The sequence below is a fragment of the Ixodes scapularis genome, unplaced genomic scaffold (assembly GCF_016920785.2).
Source record: "Ixodes scapularis isolate PalLabHiFi unplaced genomic scaffold, ASM1692078v2 PGA_scaffold9__187_contigs__length_104089568, whole genome shotgun sequence".
NCBI lineage: Eukaryota > Metazoa > Arthropoda > Arachnida > Ixodida > Ixodidae > Ixodes > Ixodes scapularis.
The window spans coordinates 58,624,299-58,645,384 of record NW_024609884.1 but is presented as its reverse complement, the minus strand read 5'-3'; the positions used below and the strand labels follow the sequence as shown (position 1 = coordinate 58,645,384).

General features: G+C 44.7%; 3 protein-coding genes across 7 annotated transcripts in view; 1 reads left to right on the top strand and 2 right to left on the bottom strand.

Moving 5' to 3' along the window:
• Positions 1-5,659, bottom strand: part of LOC8051988 (exportin-7-B) — a 58,206-nt gene extending 52,547 nt beyond the window's left edge. Inside the window, exons 1-2 of the mRNA XM_029988046.3 lie at positions 5,421-5,659; positions 4,568-4,720 (exon numbers count right to left, since the gene is read on the bottom strand). Of these exons, the coding sequence (XP_029843906.1) occupies positions 4,568-4,720; positions 5,421-5,435 (168 nt within the window). The 5' untranslated portion in view covers positions 5,436-5,659. The remainder of the gene's footprint in view (positions 1-4,567; positions 4,721-5,420) is intronic.
• Positions 5,660-11,056: 5,397 nt separating this feature from the next.
• LOC8051987 (protein FAM136A) lies at positions 11,057-20,922 on the bottom strand. 3 transcript variants are annotated; one of them, XM_042287258.1, is made up of 4 exons: positions 20,804-20,922; positions 15,458-15,598; positions 14,576-14,661; positions 11,057-11,886 (listed from the first exon to the last, which is right to left on the bottom strand). In XM_042287258.1, exons 1-4 carry the CDS (start codon positions 20,888-20,890, stop codon positions 11,850-11,852), a joined length of 351 nt encoding a protein of 116 aa, XP_042143192.1. In that variant the 5' UTR covers positions 20,891-20,922; the 3' UTR covers positions 11,057-11,849. The 3 variants fall into 3 exon arrangements, with proteins under 3 accessions (XP_042143192.1, XP_042143193.1, XP_002434224.3); XM_042287259.1 differs by having other exon boundaries at positions 11,057-11,883; XM_002434179.5 differs by lacking the exon at positions 11,057-11,886 and having other exon boundaries at positions 14,359-14,661.
• LOC8051996 (lipase maturation factor 1) overlaps positions 20,046-21,086 on the top strand; it is a 31,415-nt gene continuing 30,374 nt past the window's right edge. For 2 of the 3 annotated variants that reach the window (XM_029988043.2, XM_029988042.2), the window contains exon 1: positions 20,046-20,123. In XM_029988043.2, the coding sequence (XP_029843903.2) occupies positions 20,064-20,123 (60 nt within the window). In that variant the 5' untranslated portion in view covers positions 20,046-20,063. The other variant, XM_040222937.1, reaches the window with a different exon arrangement.

Sequence of the window (21,086 nt, the reverse complement as noted above, 5' to 3'; positions counted from 1 at the left end):
CATTCGTGCACTACAGAGATACGGTGGCTATAAGGGGAGCTGTCAGAATCCACGCGCGAGAGAAAGAGCAGCCGGTCAGGATGCAGCGGTGGCACTGTTGTTGACACCAAGAAACGTCATCCGCTCGCTTCCACTGAGATTCGGATACTTTCTTGTTCCGCAAGTAAGAATAGCGTGCGATATACGCCCCTTAAAATACATTTAAAAGGTAAACCATATTGATCTTGGACATGGGGATAACATAACTAGAGCAAAAACCTGTTGATGCTTTTGTCACCGTCGTCGAGAACGGCAAAGAGGAAGGCTTTTCTCTCTTTCTTTCTCGCAGAAACATACCCCGTGGGGCATCCGAGAGCAAAGCAGTGTGTTGGCCGTTTTGCCATCGCGGTAGTCTGGACGCATGGGGCAATCTTTACAGGAAGAGCACCACAAACGAGCACTCCTAGCGACGCGAATGAGCCTTTCCTGGCGTGGCGTCTGTAATTGGCATCTCGAAGTCGATGAGCGCGCCACTTATCGTCGTCGTGATATACTAGCGTGCCGCCGCACACAAAGCATATTACACAATTCTTGCACCTCCCCTTCTAGTCACCGTAGCAGAGAGGCAGCACCTACGGAGCTTGCTTCTCTGCAGTGCAGCGGTGCTTGGTGAGAAGCTCACCCAACGGGGCTCAAAAAGGGCAAAGCCATATATAGAGAGAATATGGCCATTCACTGGGAAGTATAGGAGGCGCCATTGGCCGAAAGCGGGCTGGGTGTGTTCCAAGGCGTCGTAATAAATTTGAATGTGGCCAACATGAAGCCGGAAATAACACCCTGGCGGTGGTCTTGAGAAATGAAATTAATAAGTGTGTCGGGGATAACTCTCAGTGATTGAAAATATGGTGCACGTGGTGTTTCAATCACAGTCGTCCAAAATCATGGTGGAAGAGCGCGACTAGCGGTGATCGACATAATCCGTACGCCAGGCGCCAAGAGCAGGGAATCTGTCATCTGAGCTGTCACACTCTGTCCGAGCAAAAAAGAGTTTGAGCGGCACATTTGTTTCTTATCTTTTTGCATGATCATGAAGATTTACTACATTTAACCTTAATGCTCTTATTAAAACGGTTTCTCGCTACCACCGCTAGGGGGATTTGTTTTTGGCTTCTGGTTGGCCAAGATAGCATGCCAAGCCCTCTATCTGCGTCTGGTGCACGCCCTGGCTCTGCCCGCTCCTTTCATCGACCAAACTCTCTATGCACGGCTCTGAAGAAGGGCACCATGGGCTATGGAAACGAGCACCACGAGGAAATTTTCATAGCAACTTGCACAAACGCTGCGACGTGGCGGCATGGCATAGATCCACATCACAGCGTTCGTGCAAGCTGCTATCAAAACAGTCGTGCTGTGCCCATTTTTATCGCTCCTGCGTCCCTTGCTTAATTGTTCACATTAAACAACTTGTTGACCTAATGAACTAACTTAATTTTGTTTTGAGTTGTCATGTGCTGCCTAAATAGTCCACGATAAACATTTTTGAGGGATAAATTAACATATGTCACACATCACACACACTTTTTTTTCTTTTTGTGTGTGTAGCCATTCATATGGCAAATCATAATTCTATCTCGCATCATTTATATATGAATTTCTGATAATTTAAGCAGAATTCGTGACTTCCTCGAGTTTGAATTAACGAGTCTGCTGTACTCTCCACATGGACATAAATTTTGCTGTTCTAACAAAAGCCAAATATGATAATACTCTCACTCTATTGAACATCAAGGGGGAAATGCACCATACAGTTGAAGGAAGATGCAAATATTGTGAATGATTTTATCTTCGAAAGCTCAATATCGAAAATGTTGCGGTATGTGGGCCTGAGAAAGTGATTTGGAATTTTATGTTATAAATTCATTGTCATGGGACAATATATACGAGAGATCAATTTTCCACAATATTTTTCATATTGCAAAATTTGCAAAAATTAGGTTCTTGCAAAAATTAAGTTGTTTATATAAGCTCCTTTTTCGGAGTGTAAAGGAATTCAATAAAATGTCTGAGAACCACACACAGCAAAGGAGATAAGCCAGTGCAGTTATCCTAAGCGGCATTGCTAGTGTAAAGCTGAATAGTTTGGTATGCTAGATCTACCAACCATTCAACTTACATTCAAGACACCAGAAACAGACAGGGATGCAACTGCACTATGTTGACCATGAAGGTTTCTTATACGTGTTCCTGAACCGTTACACAAAACAAGATTACATGAAAGTAACCCAGCTTTCCCTCTGGCTACAAGAAAGGTCCTATAAGCAGATAAGCCCATGAATGCGACCTCCCACAGCAACTTGACACCCCTTGAAGACTTGAGTCAGCATAGGACCCTCACAGATTTGTATCCCCGAGGATGCCAAGTTAGCGAGAGCAATTTCACATATTTCATGCAGCATAAGCAATGTTTTAGGCATACTCCTGAATAATAATAACTTTGGGACAAGTCTATGGCTCTCTTCATAGTCAACATGTTCAAAAATACAAGGCTACCAACAACAGTCTTCAGTGAGCAAGTCTCCTTCGAGTCTGGCCAACTTGACACGTGAATGGAACCTAATTACTGAGGGAAGTCTCATTTCATGCTCATCACTTTGAGCAAGCTGACCCACAATCACTTCACTTGCCAAAAACCAGGCTCTCCTATGATCCCCGAGTGTCCTTTGTGTAACAGCGAGTTTGTTTCACTGCACTTGTGTCCACACATGCCCCCTCACAGCGTGGAGTTCAGTTTGTTTCGACACCGGCACTCCACAAGTGCATGCACTCGCTGCATTGAGAGAATCGAGCATAAGCCATAATGCAATTCCATCAAGCATTGCACAGGCAAGGATAGTGACAAGTGGGAGCAGACAACGGGGAATCGTCTGCAACAAGGTGCCATTCGCACCTATCGAAATCGAACAAAAAAAGGGAATTTTCCGCTAGATGTCGCATCCAGCAGGCGACAAAATCGAACACGAGCGTCTGCTATTTCATAAAGAAAGCAATCCAACAACCCGTGCTTCATTTGCAAGGTTTGAGTCATTTTGTTGCCATACAGACGCTGAAATCTAACAATGGGTAAAGAAAGGTTTGGGACGAACATTAGCAGCCGCGACATCTCTCACAATTCGTGTGTGGGTGATAAGTTGGACAACATTTGTCGCAAAGCAGGCTCAGCAGAAACCTGCGACGCATCCAATCAGCAGCCAAGAAAGCTAAGCAATTTTACGCGAGGCTTTGAAAAAAAAATTCAATATTTACCAATGCCAGCTATCTTGCACCGTCACAATTCATTCGAGAAGGCTCTCTTTCTTACCGCTCTCACCATAGTGATAAATTCTGACCGACCCAGCTGCATAGGACGACCGTAATAGAATGCACCGCGAAACATATCTCAGAAGATTCCGACAGACTAGTTTTTACCCTTAACCTTTCAAAATAAAATTGCTTTATTAGGAGCTAAGGTGCCCCCAGTTCGGGATATTTGGGAGGGGAAGGGGTTACGTGTGCATATCCAGAGGGTATGGTATATATTCGAATAGTCCCCACGGTGTGGACACCTGGGCATTCCAGGCAAGCTCACGAAGCAGTGGGTGAGGTGTGGCGCAGGCAACGTGTTGGTTTAAATAATCGGAGTATGGCAGATTGTCAGTGCATGAGGGTGCAGGGTACTGCTGCCCATTTTACTGTGCTGTCCATAGGAGTATTCTAGAGTCAACTTGTGTCCTGCATGGTTGCATCCCTTGTCCACGTGTGGCAGATCAAGCATCTGTGCGAACAGTATGAACAGTTTTCTCCAGTGCAAACGGTTTTAGGAACTGAAAGCTAGCTCAACTTTCGTTACTTCTAACTGCTGTTTTCTCGGCAAACGGTCTTAAGAATAGAAAGATTGCTCAACTTTCGTTACTTCTTACTGGTGTTTTCTAGTCAGCTGATTGCGAAAACTCGCGTCGTCTGCAAATATCTCACCAACATTCAAGTTGTTTGAAGTCATCGCAGATATAAACTACATGTTGCAGTAACGTAAGGCACTATCATGTTCCCAGCAGTCCTTGTCGAACAGCGGGGCTCTAGTTTCGATTTGAGGTCTGTACTCTTATTACAACATAGATGGCGACAGCACCAGGCTGCAGTTGGTAAGTTCGTTTGGAACCAGTTTTCCGTGCAGCACTCCGCAAGTGTGATGCACTCTGCGAGGGAACTCGTACGGTGCCAGTGCGTGTGAAACAAACTCGCTAATAGGCACTCTAACAGTGAAACACAACAAAAATAACAGCAAATTAAGCCACGCCGGAGTAAGTCAACCAAGCCAACAGTGCAAAGACAGAGACACTTCCAAGGCAAGAAAATACTTACAACCAAAACATGCACAAGATAGTGAACCCTGAAAAGAGTGCAACAGAAGAAAGTAAAGGATAACATAAGGAATAGCAGTACAGGCAATGCCCGAGCTCCATGATTTGACAACACAGACCTGGCAAGTCAAAAGATTTGAAAGACAGCCACAGTGAAGACACACGTAGCTCACGGGGACCAGAGCTAGTACCTGCGACCGGTCGAGTAGTAGCCTGCAACGTTGCAAGCAATCCGGTGAAGAGCCGCAACAGAACTCCGAGAGCTGAGATTCAGCCTGGGCACGCTCCGAGGTGTCGACTCCCTCGTAGAGCCGCTGGCACAGAGCTTCGACCCGCGCCAGCTCCTGAGCGTGGTGGATCGGCAACGGCGTAAGGCACCGCCGAATCACGGCTCGGCACAGCTCGACTGCAATGGTCTCGACAACGCTGACTCTTATAAAAAATTTTCCTAGTTTAAACAGGCGGCGCGAAAGCCCGGGACGGTCGTTGGAAATAAATGTATTCCGACAACATCCCGCGCTGCTCCATCCCAGTGCGACTCATGGGCTTTCTCAACGGCGGAAAATAAAGACAAAATACTTTTTTCCCTACTATTACTGTAACTCACTCGATGATAACCTAACTGAGCCATCTCCGAAAATGAGAGGAAATTCGTCTATAAAAGAAAGTCTTAGAGGATGGTACTGTGTTCACCGACGAGCTAATAATGCGTGAGATGTCCGGTCACGGACTCCGTGACTGGCAATTCTCGCGGTCCTCTCGACCAGCCTCTTGCCAAGGGGTCGAACTCAAGACGCCAGTTCTCACCAAATTCCCAGTTCATGGCGCAAACTGCGACGACGTTAAAACTGCTCCAAAATGATCGTCAACCGATGAACACTTTCTTGGGTGCAACTGGCACCCGGAAGCTCACCGATAGATGCCAATCCGATTCACAATGTAACTATGAGTCACTTCCCAAGCATTAATCCCTTCGAAATTGCACTTGCATTTCCAGAAAATTTTGGTACTATCCAGCGTACAAAGAGTTCAATGAGCACTCACTTGATCGTCCGCCATTTTGAGCACTGGAAGATCAGGCGCCTTGGTTGCCTCTGTGCCAAGAGTGCCAGCCAGCGGTGCGCGGTGCCAGGCACTTTTTCTGGCTTTCCGAACCTTGGGAACCTTGGGAACTACGAACAACCACGAACAGGTGGGTGGATGGATAAATAATAACGGCTGTATTGTTTATAATGGGCGGTAGCTTGCGGCACCTAGCCGATAAAAAAAAAAAAACTCCTTTTTTTTTATGTGTCATTTACTTGCTCAGAGCCTGCGGAGCCTGCACTTGATGGAGTTGGAGTGATCCACAAGCGCTCTGTGCTCGTGCCTTTAATGCGTTAAACGCTAACGTGTATTTTTTTTTTTTAATTGGGAATATATTTGGATGGATGGATACGACTGAACCCAGAGCCGTATATTACTGAACCCTTTCAATCCGGAAGCGGCTTGCGCCACCCAGCCAGTTGTGAAGGGCAAAAGAATCTCATATCGCTGCTAAGCACAGGTCTTCTAAAAGGCTTGTAATGCTCTTGTAAAATCGAACTGATCCTATCGGCGTAGTGCCATGCAAAGGCATCTTGGAACGTGCCTTCAGTTTAGGTTTCGATTTGTGAACCTCACTTTACGCCATCCCTGCACGATCAAATACAGTGCTTTTATTTTGAAATATATGGCTTTCCTTAAATTTATTTTAAATGTAAGTGTTGGCTGCAAATACAAAAAAAAATATATGCTGAGACCTTTTTAATTCAGTAGTTGCCTGACGGACGGATAAAGGGCGCTGACGCACTAAAGGTAAAACAAAATGGCTAGGTGGCGTAAGCTACCGCCCGATCCAAAGGGCTCAGCCGGATTTATTTATCCATCCAGCTTTTTATTTTTGGTTGGTTTCGGTTTCAAAATACACGTGGCTGCGTTGTTGCTCTATGTTGTTTTTGCTTTATTTAGTGGTACAATTGTTTCCCTTATAGCGCGCACTCTGAGGACTACGAGGTGTTTTTGAGCCTAAAATGAGGTCTTTTTTTTTTTACTAACTCCTTTGATGTTTCTGGTGATGCTAGGTTCGGAAACGCCTGACTGATGTGCAGGGAAGATTACAATCGTTTACGGACGTGCCCAATGACCAACGTTGCCAATGACGCTTGTTTTTGGAAAAATACACAAATAAAGAGGCTAGCACGTGAATGTGAAGAGGCATATTTACAGCTTGATTAGCAATGTGCTGAATCGGGCAGAACAGATGAACTCGAGAGGTTGGTCAAGGAATATTTCGACAGAATGGCCCTAGAAAGTCTATTATTTTATATGGACATTTGCTTACTCAAAATATAAGTGTCTTCGGTAAAAGTGACAGACGTGTCAAATTAAGTCTGACATTTGTCTTTCGTAAAATTGGCAAAATAAAATGAAAGGGCGCAGGAGAAGTACCTCGGAAAGTTTGGCTAAAAAGTCAGCGCTAGACACCACCTCATGGACCTGTGTGGATTAAATCTTTATTTGAAATTTGAACATATTCGCTTTGTAAATTTCGGCTTCCCCAGAAAACGTCTATTCGCCATCAACAACCAGGACTCGGGTGATTGTTACGCAGACGGCTTTTTTTCGGCGTCAAATATTGCGGACTCGATACTAGCAAAAGTTAAAGCAGCGTATTCAAACTTTACGCGCACTTAAAAAAAAAAAATTTAATTGTTTATGCGCCGAGTTCAAGCCGCATTTTGGATTGGATAATAGAGACGACGCTACCGTAAAATATCGCGGAAGCGCCCAATTCGCTCACGCACCCACTGTTAAAAAAGCCCTGCAAGTTCGTGTTTTTTTGTTTTTTTTTGTTTTTTTTTTGCACCGAATTTGACTGCACTGAACGTAGAAGCTTAATGAAACTTTTATTTTCTCGAATTTCTCTTTATTTTAAAAGTTATAGGCAAATTAAAATTACAAAAACAAGCAAAAAAATAACCATCTTCATGACGTCTTTGGCCGCTTAAGTGACCGTAAACTACAGGGTGAATCAAGGAAAGGCCACGCTCTTAAATCGACCGGAAAATTCGATATCGCGCTACGACTTTGTGCAGCGTTGCCCACAGATGTTGCATATTTTTTATGTAAAATTTGCAAAAAGCGAATTTTCCTGAGGAAAAAGTAAAAAAAGAAAAAGGCTTAGCTCCTATGGAAACGCAGCGAAGACACCGGCCTTAAAACACCACAGCGCCGTTTCGCACGGGAGACAAGAGATGGCGCAGGCGGCCGCGACGTCAACTAACGCCAACTGCTGCCAACGAACGAGCACGTACGACGAGCATACGACGCCGAGACGCCGAGAGCCGGCGTCTTTAGCAGACAAGGAACTGCAGTTCCTTGTTGTTACCGCGCCCGTTTTTGTTTCTGCGACTGTCGCCGCCTGTGGAACGCGCGCCGCTTTTGAGTCGAAAAGATTGTCTGCCAAAGACGCCGGCTCTCGGCGCCGTATGCTCGTCCCTGGGCGGCGTTCGTTGCGCCATTTCCTGTCTCCCGTACGAAACGGCGCCGTGTTGTTTGAGGACCGGTGGCGTTGCTGCGTCTCGGCAACGAGATTGCTAACCTCGTGGCTCGAGATTTGACCCGCCGAGCCGACGCCGAGGAAGCCGAACCGGAGCGCATGCACCCTCTCGTCTCCTACCAAGAGATCACGCAGCATTACAGGCTAACCCGTAGAACTTATCCTCCTGCACACAAATCACTACCTAGAGAACAGGAAAGAATACTCCGTGAGCTACAAATTAATACTTTCCCCCACCCCACCAGAAATCACCTCCTAGCCCCCACTGACTTTTCTCCGCAATGCCGCTTCTGCGGAGAACCCGGGTCCCTCCGACATATGGTAGGAGGCTGCTCCCAAACATCACTACATCCCCCCATCCTCTTCCCCACCACCGAGCTTTGGGAGAGAGCCTTGGCCAGCTCCGACCTCGACGATCAGCTACGACTGGTCGCGAGGGCCCAAGACGCGGCCCGAGCTCAAGGCATCCTGGACTAAGGACGCCTCCCGAAGCTTCTTTTGCTCAATAAAGATGTTTATTCTCTCTCCATAGGAGCTAAGCTTTTTCTTTCTTTACTTTTTCCTCGGGTAAAATCGCTCTTTGCAAATTTTACAAAAAAAAAAAAAAAATGCACCATATGTTGGCAACGCTGCTAAAAGTCGTAGCGCAATTGGTTAACACATGCAAAGGAAAAAACATTTTTTTTTTTAAACGGCTTAGATGGATCGCCATAAAACGATTTTACAACGAAGAAAGAAAATTTTTAGAGCTATATTTACGGCGCAAAACGAATTTGTAGTTGGCGCCCGCGGGCACCGCGGAAAAGTGGTCCGTATTTATCACGTGACTGGTCTTTATTTCTCACGTGGTGCTTGCGTTCTTTCGGAAGCTTCCTATGGCCTCTAAAAGTAACTTATTCATCTTTGTTCGAAGTATAACAAAAAACTAAGATGAATAAGTAACTTTTAGAGCCCAAAGGGAACTCCACCTGTGCGCCGGTCAGACGACGGCGGCGGCGCCCCGAACTTGTGCGGCGGCGGCGACGGCGGCCTGGAGAAACGCGTTGAAGCGGCGTTCGCACAGCGCTCAGCGTGCGGCGGCGACGCAGCGCGGCAGCGCGCGGGCCTACCACGTGACAAGCGGCGGCTCCCGCGAGCGCCAACTACAAATTCGTATAGCGCCGTAAATATAGCTCTAAAATATTTTTTTTCTTCGTTGTAAAATCGTTTTATGACATCCTTTTTCCATCTAAGCTGTCTAAAAAAAATGTTTTCTTCGGTCGATTTAAAGAGCCTGGCCTCTCCTTGAATCACCCTGTAGAAGAGGGGTAGTGAGCTCAGCGAGCGCTCATGGCTGCCGCACACCGTGTCGACGGCTCGAGAGGGCACCACTAAAGCATGTTCTGGATAGGCTGTATGAGGCGGGCAGCCAGGGCGGCTCGCATTGCATTTGCTGCGCGATTAAACAACGACATGAAACTTCATTGGCCACAAACGACAGCAAACACGGTGTAAAGATCAGTTCAGAACGGGAGCCACTTCGCGCTGCCATACCGCTAAAAGGATGAACCGCAAGCCGAAACTGCACGCTGAAGGCCTTGGGAACGCTCGGAACCGGTCGGCTCCTCCAGTAGATACGAACGCAGCGCCGCCGCATACATCCGAGATCTTTCTACGCTCGCCGCTCCATTGGCGCCTGATCCCACTACACCTTTCTAGTATGCGCCGCCTTTTCCACCGCTTTGTGGCGGGTATGTCGACGGGTCATTTCTTGTTTCCGTAGATTCTAAACTGCATTTGTTTCTTTTCTGATCTAAAATAGTGAACAAAAACTACTTTTATACAAAACTGAAATGGTTTGCACGGCTTATATTTTATATTCAGACTAAAAAGGTGCTTTTAGCGGCTCTGACCACTAGTAAGCCCAGGACCAAAGACGTTGCATATCGCACACTTTCGGCACCACGGGTCGCCTTCGTAGTTTGAGGTTTCCCCGTCGTTCGGTTAAAATATGACGCACTGATATTTAGTTACTCTCTCCGTGCCCGCTGGCTTGCTCAAACCCCGAGGGACGTGGAAACCGCAAAAAAACGTAGACGCTTTAATATGATTGCAGGGCCCCTTTAAAGAGATACTTCAACGAAATTTGAAATATTCCCGTCGTGTTCAAAAATAGGTTGAATATGATCCACAATATCCGTAAATGACAATCGCACGTTCGTATTTTGAGCCTGGTGGCTGCATTTCTCGTTATAAACGGCCCACTCTGGCAAGCGCTCGGAGAAGGCCCAGCGGAGACCACGTGACATCCAACGCAATCGTGACGTAGGTCGTCTCAAGACGAGCAAAGCTACGGCGAGGCTGACGTCGAGAGGATGGCCTAGTCGTTCCAGCCACCGAAGCGGCTGCTTTTGTACAAATTTTGAGCGACGGGTTAATCTTCTATAATCTTGTAGGGGGACAATAGCGACTTCTGCGACACACAAAAGGCATTCTCGGGAAGAGGGGAGTTCCTCCTGCCCCTCTTCTCTCGTCGTGGCCGGAGGCGAGACAACCTCCGTCACTAGCTGCCAAGGTTCCTAGACGGGCATTACAAGCGAGGCGTTAGCGACATCCACCAGGTGCTCTTTGCTAATCGTTTAATTAGTTTTAAAATTCCATTTCATGACTTTTTTAACAAGATATTGGTATGTTCGATTTGATGGTGCTTTTTTGAACACATATAGACCAAAAAACGAGCGCCGAAATTTCGTTGTAGTATCCCTTTAATAGATACAAATTGAGGTAGAAGGCCTGAAAATTAGTGTATTTGTTTCACCCGGTCTAAAGTTACGCATTTTTTGTATTTTTTTTTTAATTCATAAAGCACATAATAATTGCATGCAGCTGACTTAAACTTTGGTGTGTTACATGAAACATTTTTGGTGTACTATTCTTTGCCTGCCTTCCACAGGACCGCAGAGTTGGCAACTAATGCAGCCCGCGGTGGGAGCAGGGCCGTCGCGCAATCTTGAAACTTTTTTTTTCTCGTGGTAAAAACATGTGAGACAAAAAAAAAAAAAGTTCAGTTTCGTGCAATTCATGTGCGTACATCACATATAAAAAACCAGAAAGAATAAAAATGTTGAGTGGAAATGCAGGTTTGATCTCTCATGGAATCACCCACCCAGCGTTACAAAGATGTGCGGCAGCAGCAAATGACAAAGACATATTCACTCAATGAGATAAAAATTTTATAGAACCCGGGTTGCGTGTGCGGAGCCTGGCACACGATGGTCAGGCACACCAGTACCCCAGCGTCGTCTTCATCACAATATACACTAAAAGAACTTAGCGGATATTTGTAGTACGAAGGGCGTTGCACGTATCAAGAGTTGAGAGGCACAGGTGATTTATGTGGCTTCAAAAAATGTTTTCCCTCCAATTGTGACAAGCAACATCTTTCACAGCTCTCACGCCTGCGACTTTGATAGTGCAGCACACACCTTACGAGATAGCGCATTGTAACGATTTATGCACGCTTTCAAGTGCAGGTGGAAAACGTTCACATCATACTATATTCCTGCTACATTGTACGACGAATGTTTGCCCGCCTTCCTCTGCTGATATAAAACATTTACATATGCAATACGAGATAGGCATGGTTTAATGGTTTACACGAGAGTTCTTTTATGACCTAAACACTGAGGTAACCCGCATGACTTTATTCGTCGTAAAAGGAATGTAAGAAATTACGTCATACATAATACCATATTTTGAGCAATCGTAGATTTTGTTCTTCAAGATTCCCAAAAAGTTTCTCACTAGAAAGCAGCTGGGTCGTCGCGGTAGATTCAAGGTCAAACGCATGTGAAGGAAGAACAACACGTGTTGCCTCATTCCAGAAGAGCACCACCGCACGAAGACATCTCTTCTCAGGGCCGGGTCCTCTCTCCGTGTTGTGGATAACTGCTGGGGGAGAGATCACAATGCCAAACTGTGTGCCTACATGACCTTCTCCCCCGTGAGCTAGGATGTTTAGTGCGCTCGTGGCAAAGCGTATTGCACACCCCGGATTGTGTCACATGTTGGTTCCTGGAGGACCGGCTAATCGTAAAGCACGTTTAGTCGCCCCACGAATGTTTGCCATGCCTAGCCATTCCGTTATTACCTGTTTAATAGTGATGCAATTATTCGTTGTATCCCCCGCTTAGCACAAAACGTTGCCCGGAATAATAGAGCGAAAGGAACCCGTTCGCCTATTTATTTCGGGCGATGGAGGGTGAACAGCCTTCCCCTTATTGGCTACCGCGAAAAATCCGTCGCTGTTGACCATCACTCCTCTCTCCCAGTTTCTTTCCGGGAGACGTTTTGCGGGCTGGTTTGAACCAGCCTTTATGGCGTATCAGAACCACGGGCGTCTACGCGCGATTATGGTCACGGACCAACGCTTTTAGAGTGCCACACGGTGTTGGTTGTTTTGACATTGAGATGTGTCCATACCCTTCTGCAATGCCACAGAAGCACCCTCAGCGAAAAGGGTCCAAAGTTCTTCCATTGCTGTACGAGTTTTCAACATCGAACGGGAATGCTATCATAGATTTGCATAAGCAAGCAGACGATGCTCATTCCCAAATCCTTTGTAATATTACTGACAAGGTCAATTTGCCTCGGAGCACGCATTTTCATACCAAGAAAGCCCCTGCGATTTATGAAAAGCCAGGTGCCACATTCACAAGATGAAAAAGCGTGCAAAGTGCTGCCCAACATGCCGTGATAACCTATTTTTATTATAAAAACCCGAATGAAATTGCTAAACGACTTCAGCATGCCCCCCCCCCCCCCCCTCCAAAAGAAAAACAAGAAATGACTTCTGTTAAATTTTGTACAATTACAGGTTCACTAGTCTATGGAGCCTTATTCATGCATTCTCCTAGAGTACAGAAAACATGCACAGGCAAGTACCAGATCACCACTTTTGCTATATATAAAAATTAGTTGGCACATTTTCCCACCTTTAGCTACTTTTACTCATTTGTGAAAGCAACTATATTTTTTCACATTTGCATTATTCCTTGTTCCCACGTTACCGAACTCCTACCCTGCTATCGATGGAGCGCTGACACACGTGCCTAGATATCCCACGCATTTTTCATAACGGAGTGCGTTGAAGGCACGTGTGTCAGCGCTCCATCGATAGCCCTGTATGGCTCTGAGGGGGCGTTTTTAAAATCTTTCGTAAAATAGATAGCAGACAAGCACCGATTGGATAATGTCGCATTTCTGTCGTACATGTCGTGATTTCACGGTGTATATATATGTGTGTATGTTTGCCGAGGATAAACTTCAGTTTTAAGTAGCGCTCCGTGTTGTTTGTTTCTTTTACCTGTCCGCTGTTTTTAGCGCTTTTACCCTCGGAAATTAGGTAAGGAGCGGGAGAGAAGGGCGCCACCGTACTGGGAAAAATCGGTTTTCTCCGTGCGTGCCGTGCAGCCTGTTTATCGCTGCGAGCAGACGACGCTTGACGTCTCGCCGCTTCTGCATGAAAGGCTGCCCCGGCGAAGCCACAACCAAAACTAAGATACACAGACACCAAACCCAGTTGTTTTGACCGTTTGACGATTTAATTTTAGAAGTCTGAGAGGTCGTCGGGTATCTAAAAAAGACCACTTCGTCCGATTCCCTGACTCACCGATCAGCCATGTTTTTCGAGGGAGGATAAAAATCCAGGAGGCGACATCACAACGGACTCAGATTTTGCGTATTTAAAAAAAAAGGGTAGTAGTGCGTTTGCAATTGCGTTAAAAGCTTTTTACGATTTCTGTTATTAAATGTTATAGAAATGTTGCCTACAAAGCTTCTAAATTTCCTACTATCTGTCACAAATCAGCGAGGAGGTGATGAGCGAGAGATAAAAATGCCAAAAATAAAAAGGCTCACACGCGCGAGGGGAAAGTTTTTTTGGTTTTTTTTTGCGAAGCGGTTTTTTTTGGGTGGCTATGACTACAATCAGCATCGTTTAAAAAAAAAATTGGGGTGTTAGTGTTCCTTTAAGTTCTTGTTCACAAGTCACTTAAAATGCACTAACAAGACATCCCTTCAAAACAGCCCAACCATCTTTAGTAGAGCTCATTTAACCTGCTAATTGGCACCAAGCAAAATTCTGCCTTTCTGCAATACCTTTACTGAATCAAAGAGGAAAATTGGCTGTCTGATAAAGTGACTTTTCGGAAAGAGAAGTTAACAACTTCGAACCTACATAGTCATCGTGGGTGTCAGGGAAAAAATCAGGATGACAATTCCCATTTAAAACTGTACACACAATTTTGTGAAAAAAATTGCCATACTGCAGTCACATGCTACAGTCCAGTATAGTACCCCTTCATCATATATTTTCTAAGATATCCAGAAAATACACTACAGAAAAACAAAACAAATGATAAATAAAAATAGACAATAATTTTTATATATATATAAAAAAAATACCATACATGTCCTTTAATTACAAAAATTATTTGCGTGTTGCTATATCTCCTAGTAAGTCGGAAGTTCCTATTACACTTTCTTTAGCATTTCTTTCATTCTCTTAAGCAGCTGAGGCACAAGTTCAATGTGCGTGTCTGCACATTTCACAACGCAGGTATCAAACTGGGTTTTGTACTTTGCGGCTTCAGCATCTGTGGTGTTGGGCAAAACCTGGTCCCGTACGGTGTCCTGGCACTGCATCACACACCTCTGAATCCGGTCCTGGAACCAAGAAAACCCTTTGCAGATGATGCATTTTCACTGGCCCATTCACGATCTGTGTGCACAGCCACATTGGTTGGGTCACAGACCTTCACTGGTACAAGTTGGCACAACTTTGGGGGAACATACAACTATAGACAACACAGCCCCTCGAAATAACCATTAGAAAGTGGCAGCGTCCACATTTTCGACATTAGAGAGGGCTCCTTAGATCGATTAAGAAGATTTGCCTAAAGAAAAGAAAATGAGCAGCGATCAAATCATGCCGGAATCGGAGGGCCGAATGATACTGGCCATAGAAAAAGCTTGGCTGGCTCTCCTCTTGGTATGGTGCAATGGCGGCAGGGGGCGGCGCATCCCAGTGTGACAACATGTGCAAGCCATGTATACCATTGATAGGATAGTACTGTAGACAGTTTTTCAATAGTCAAATATTGATAGTTTTGCACCACTAATATTGTCACAAACCAGTTGGTTCTAATGCTAATCTTGGCCTAGGGAAAAAAAAAAAAAAAAAAAAAGCGATATTGGGGGTTTTACGTCACAAACCAAGTGAGACTATGAGCATTGCCCACAAGGCTCCATGAGGAAGAGACCACAGGGGGGTTTGAACACTACTCTTTGTGCTCCGGAGGCCAAAACGAAACCTCAATGTGACAAAAGTGGTCCAGTTCCATTGGTCCCAGGTATTAGTTGTGTTGGCCTTGTTAGATGTGTATCTTTTTTATGTACCTTCTTTCTGCCTCCTCTGCGTAGCCTCACGCAAATTCCAACAATGAAGTATACTTATACGCACATGGAAGTTCCCTAGCTCCCCCTGAATTTGATTCTGGGCTCTGTTCAAATGCTCCGAACAGCTTTCGATGCACCTGTGTACTCCTTCCATGGTCGTAGTCATGTCATCACAGCATCTTGCTGCACACTTGTGCATGTCACCCTGCAAAAAAAGAAGAAAGAAAGTTGTTCTGAGGAGGATTTTATAATCCCTGGAAAAGAAAAGAAAATTAAAAAAGCACAAGGACGTGAAATATGGTCGGTTGGGGAAGGGGTGCTTCTTGTTTGAACCGATTTGCATTTCTACCTTCTCGTTTGCACCTTCCCATTTTTAACAGACGCAAAACGACTTTCGCTTTTCTACCTCCGACCTTTCTCAAAAGAAGCATTCTTATTTTCACCCGTCTCAAAAATCCTTTTCTAATTTTACCCTTTCTCAAACGAGCTTTCTCATTTCGATCATTCTAAAAGCGACTTTTCTCATTTTAACGTTTCTCGAAACGACTTTCTTACTTGAATCCAACTCAGAAAAACACTCCCTTTTCAACCTCTATCGAAATAAGCTCTTTATTTTAGTTCCACCAAACAAATTTAGTTTTTGAATTCATACATTTATGTAAAACACCTGTCTTTTAATGTGCACAGGCAGGGGCCACCAAATGCCACGTTACAATGGAACATTGTAACATTATCACTGTTCGTGGAGTCCCTCTGGAAACTTATGACTAGAGGTCAAACCAGCCAGATCGTAGGCTAAGTTGCTGAGACAAACAAAACAAAAAAAAAAGAGAAAAAAAAAAAAGATGTTGCCAACAGTGTTTTGACATAATGAATTAGAGAACTAGTGATGAGAGTTAGTTCCGGCGGTTCTGTTAGAACTGCAAAGTGACGCGAGCGTGGACTGCCAATGCGTAAATATCCACTCATAAAAGCGAAGCCAGTGCGGTGTGGGGGTAAAAAGCGTGTATCAACAGCGTACAATCCACTTTGAACTGACCCTTTAAAGGGGTACTGAAAAGAAAATCTAGCAGCTAGTTTACTGTCTAAATGCCAACTATGCTGTGGCAACACCACAGAGACGCCAATTTTTTGGTTGAAAAGACACCCTAACTTTATTTAAAATGAATAAATTAATTATCAAATTCCACATGGTGTATGTTCCTAAAGCTACTTGGAATGTAGTTACATTATTGTGCCCTAAAAGCCGTACCGCTCCACGGAAGTATGGCGCCAAACTCCGAGCGCATGTAGCCCACCAAACTTGGTTGAACCGGATTTCCCTTTTCTCCCGCGCCTATATTCGAATCCTGCAGCTGGGAATTAAGAAGGAAAATGGGGAGAGGGGGTGAGACTAAGAGTAGGAGAAGGTCAGTGTAGTTCTGGGGTGCCGGTGACTCTTTTCACTTCCACCTATGTCTACTCATGTCGCCCAACCAGTCCTCTGGCATCTTGAACGGCTAATTTGTAATGGGTTAATGCCACTAAGTGTCAAAGCTCATAACCACGCCAGCCTCGCCATAGCTTTGCCTGTGCTGGGACAAATGACTTCACGAATGAGCCAATCTTCCAAAACGCATCGCGCTCTCCGATGGCTGCTCTTCAAACACTTGCCAGAATCGGCCCTTCAGAATAAAAAAACTTAGCCATCCGTTCAAAATACAAGCGTGCGACTGTCACTGGCAGATACTAGGCTCGTTCGATTTACCTGCGCCGGTGTGGAAAAGTGTAGGGCGGTGTACTTCCGGTCGTATCTCAATACACATACCAGAAGTACACTGCCCTACAGAAAGCCCTGGTGCAGAAGGTGCTGGAAAATCGAACGAGCCTATTGCTGACCTAGTTCAACTGATTTCTGCATGTAAGAGGCATGTTTCAACTTTCACTTCAGCATCCGTTTAATGCATCAAATACCACAAATCCATCAAAGCAGCAGTGCACACACACCAAGCCATAACCAAACACCATACAAGGTGCAATCAATAAGTTCCGAGACTAATTTTGTAGCATAAAAAGAGAAGGCAGCACGGTGATGCACATGCAGCAGTTGAAGGCAGGGACCTCCACGTGTCATTATACCAAAGGGCACCGTCCTGCGAACGTTTGGAGCTGCGGTGGACAAGGTTTTGCGGCCACATACACGAGCACAATGAGAATTTCAGCATAGATCGAAAACCCGAGTGAGAGCGAACATAATTTCTGCATTAAATTTAAGGCCTGTTCATATACTTGTGTTTGCTTAGGATCGAGCTCTTGCAATTTCTTGTGACAAGAAAAAACGTTTTGCAGAATTTGCGAGGTCAAATGAACATACTATCTATGATATATGGTCATTTATAACATTGTCAAAAAGTTGTTTTAAGAATAAAAAAAAAAGGGAAATATACTGTACCTGCAAGTGCTACCCAATAGATGGTGCCAGCGTGTTCTTTCATCATAAGAGATTTTAAGGCACACGGTCATAAGTAGTTGCAAGTGTGTAAACCAACATGCCTCAGAGAAACACAGTGTGCTTCTTTAATAAGCACCTTGCGATTGCTTACAGCCGGCTGTGCTGCTGCACAGCCGGTCGTAAACAGTCAGATGGGGCTTAAAAACCGGTTTTGGCAGTCGGTTGTAGTCAAACTCAAGTGTGTGAACCAGCCTACACCAAAAAACAAAGTATAGTGCCAAGAAGCGTAGTCAAGTGGTAGATAGAGAGATAGATATTTATTTGTATTCTCCGGCGTTTTCTCCATAGTCCCCAATTTGCCTGAAAATTTGCTACACACACCAACAAACATGGCTGAAATAGTAACCCAAATATTGGGCCCAAAATACACTTTTTCCCGTCTAAATCCTCTTTTTATTGCTGCTGGTCTTGCAGTTTCGGCTTCCCATGTTATAACCACCCTATTCTCCGTATATACCTGTTCTAGAAACTTAACCATGGTTCCCCAGCCCATGTCCCTTCAGTTGGTCTTGGAGTTTTTCCTGAATCACAATGTAATGTGCCCCTTTGATGTCCAAAAATGCTACCTATAATGGCCTCTGACTTGTCATTGCCATCTTTATGCACCGAGTGATTACAAATAAGTTATCAAGTCGTCTATCCCTCCTGAAACCCTTTTGAAGCTCCCAGAGAGCCTGCTTTCTCTCTCCCCATTCTCCATTCTTACAATTTAGCTAGTTAGCTAAATTGTAGTTAGAATAGCTAGTCTGTATATTACTGAAGTTACTGTGATTGGTTGGTATGATTTGATACTGTCTTTGTCTCCCTTGCCCTTATATAATCATCTCATCCTGCTTGATTTCCAGTCACTGGGTACCTCCCTCCCATATTTATCTGGTCAATCACCTGCCTCAGTTTCAATTTGCTTGTTTTGCCAAGAACTTCTATCAGCCTCATTGGTATGCCATCTGGACCTGTTGCAGTTCCAGCCGGAACCTTTCCTCCAGCTTTTTCCCATTCCCCTGTAGTCACTTCCTCTTCTTTGCTATAATCCTCCTCTAGTGTTGTGTAAACACTACCATTCCCTACGGCCTGATCTGGTTCTAACTCCGAAAATTCTGCTTCGATTGTATGTCTCTTGCCTCTAGCCCCCCTACCTTTGTCCCTTCCTGTGTGGTTAGTGTTTGCTGGTACTTTTCTGTCTTTTTTCCCTGTGCCACTGATGTGCTCCCAGAACCTTTTTGCAGCATTCCTATTCTGGTTTATCTCTATCATCCAATGGACTCCTGCCCTCCCAATTTTGGCCTGTATCAATGCTGGTGCCTCCCACCTTTTTTCCTAAAAGTTCTCCCATTTTGACCCTACTTCGGCTGGTGTGGCATTTGTGTTCTCTCAATGCCACTTGGGGTATCGATACCGCTGCCTTAACCCCTTTATCCCACCAGCTTTCGAGTTTGAGTTTTCTTCCTCCTTGTTTGATTCAACATTTCTCTAACTCTCTTTTGAAAACACTAACTAAGTCTCTATATGTCCATTCTCTTTCTGGTTGCTTGGATACAATGTTCTCGATTCACTTAGATAGCTCTTGTAATTATTTATCATTTAAGTTATTTCTACCCTTTTGTTTTTGATTTCACATTTCTGGTTTTACTGTGCCAAATCTGACCTTGACTCTCATATGGACACTCCCCAGAAGTTTTTGTGCCTTCCTCATCTATTTCCATAACTCCTAATCTGTTGTATAGCTTCCGCGACATTAAACAGTAGTCAATAGTCGAGTGAGAGTTCTTTCTTTCCCACATTATTTTTCCATCACATGTTATCTGAGCGTTAACCAATACCAGATTAAGAGCTTCGCAGAACTCGTCTAACATCCCCCCTTTTGTATCCGTATGTCCCAAGGAGGTTATAAGTACTAGGAGGGGGCACGTTGCAATATTGGTGAAGCCTAGTCACAAAAAGTTTAAACGATATTGTGCCCAACATGATTGCAGATCTCTCTGGCGATTGGTGCGCGTGACATGTCACGTGCGAGGTCGATGGTTGATTGTAGAAGGATTTCTTGCAGGCTTGTGCGCGCTCCGTCCGGTAGGTCTTATCAGATCGAAGGCTAGACGAAGGCTAGCTACGGTCACGTGTTGGGCTGATAAGTGAGGAGAGTAAGGAGGAAAATGAGGAAGAGACGAGGCGTCAGGGAAGCATGGCTTGTGGAGGCTACGAGGCTCACGTCATGCCCTCTTCTACCCTTCTATCCTCCTTGGTATGTCCATCAGTCTTCCAAATGCGCATTCATGTCCCCCAAGATAATTATTTCCCTGTAAGTGCCGATTTCCCTAACGTCTCCTAATATACATGCTAAGTGTTCTGCGTTTTCCTCTCCTGCATCACTGCCTGTTTCTAGATCCACGAAACCCAGGATTGATTTTGGATGGATGGATGGATGGATATTGGCTGTTCCCTTTATAGCGTGGACGATGTCAATGACGATTAAAAAGAGGGTCGGACCAATTACAGTGCCTTGGCGGATTCCAGATTAAGTAAACTGTTCAGGACTGAGAATTTGCTCTGTTGTAGGTCATTTTCTGTTACACATTTTTGAAAAACTAAAGACGACACACAAAAGTGGACAAGAAGAGAGAGAAAGAGAGAGAGAAAAAACAGCTTGCTTGATCTTCAATCATTTTCTGTTGTCTCTCAAAGATGAAGTTGGATAACCAGAAAAAGGAGAGCTCCTTTGATGCCCAAGCTTTCTACTGTGGTTAGCAAAAGTCTCTGATCTATACTTTATCGAAGGCTTTCGTGAAGTCGAGTTGTATTAATTCACACGGTATGGAACTGTCCAAGTTGTTACTGATCTGGTGGGTATCAGGCAACGTCAGAAAGCACAGAACAAGCTCCACAAGCCCTGCAGTCAACAATATTGATAACTGGGTTGCTCACCTGCATTCTTCGAAGGCATGACTTGTCCAGGTCTTGAATCATGGATTCTACCGCCTTTTGAACACGTGCACCAGCCTCATCCGCCATCGTTGCGGTGTCACTGAACTGCTAATTCAGCCGTTGAGCTTACCACAAATTCATACGAACTCAATTCAATGTTAAATGTTTACTAAATTTAATATATAAACTCAGTGTTTAGTTATCAGTACCAACAGTAAATATAATGTTGGTCAAGAGAGTCTTTTAAAATAAACTAGTTTGATGTCATCTTCTACAGTCACTT

Excerpts from the sequence above, each read along its gene's own strand:
- LOC8051987 (XM_002434179.5), bottom strand. The coding sequence starts at position 20,890 with ATGGCGGATGAGGCTGGTGCACGTGTTCAAAAGGCGGTAGAATCCATG. Across the intron at positions 15,599-20,803 it reads CATGCCTTCGAAGAATGCAG|GGTGACATGCACAAGTGTGC; the intron begins GTGAGCAACCCA and ends CTTTTTTTGCAG. Across the intron at positions 14,662-15,457 it reads GGGAGCTAGGGAACTTCCAT|GACCGGATTCAGAGGTGTGT; the intron begins GTGCGTATAAGT and ends TCTTGGTTCCAG.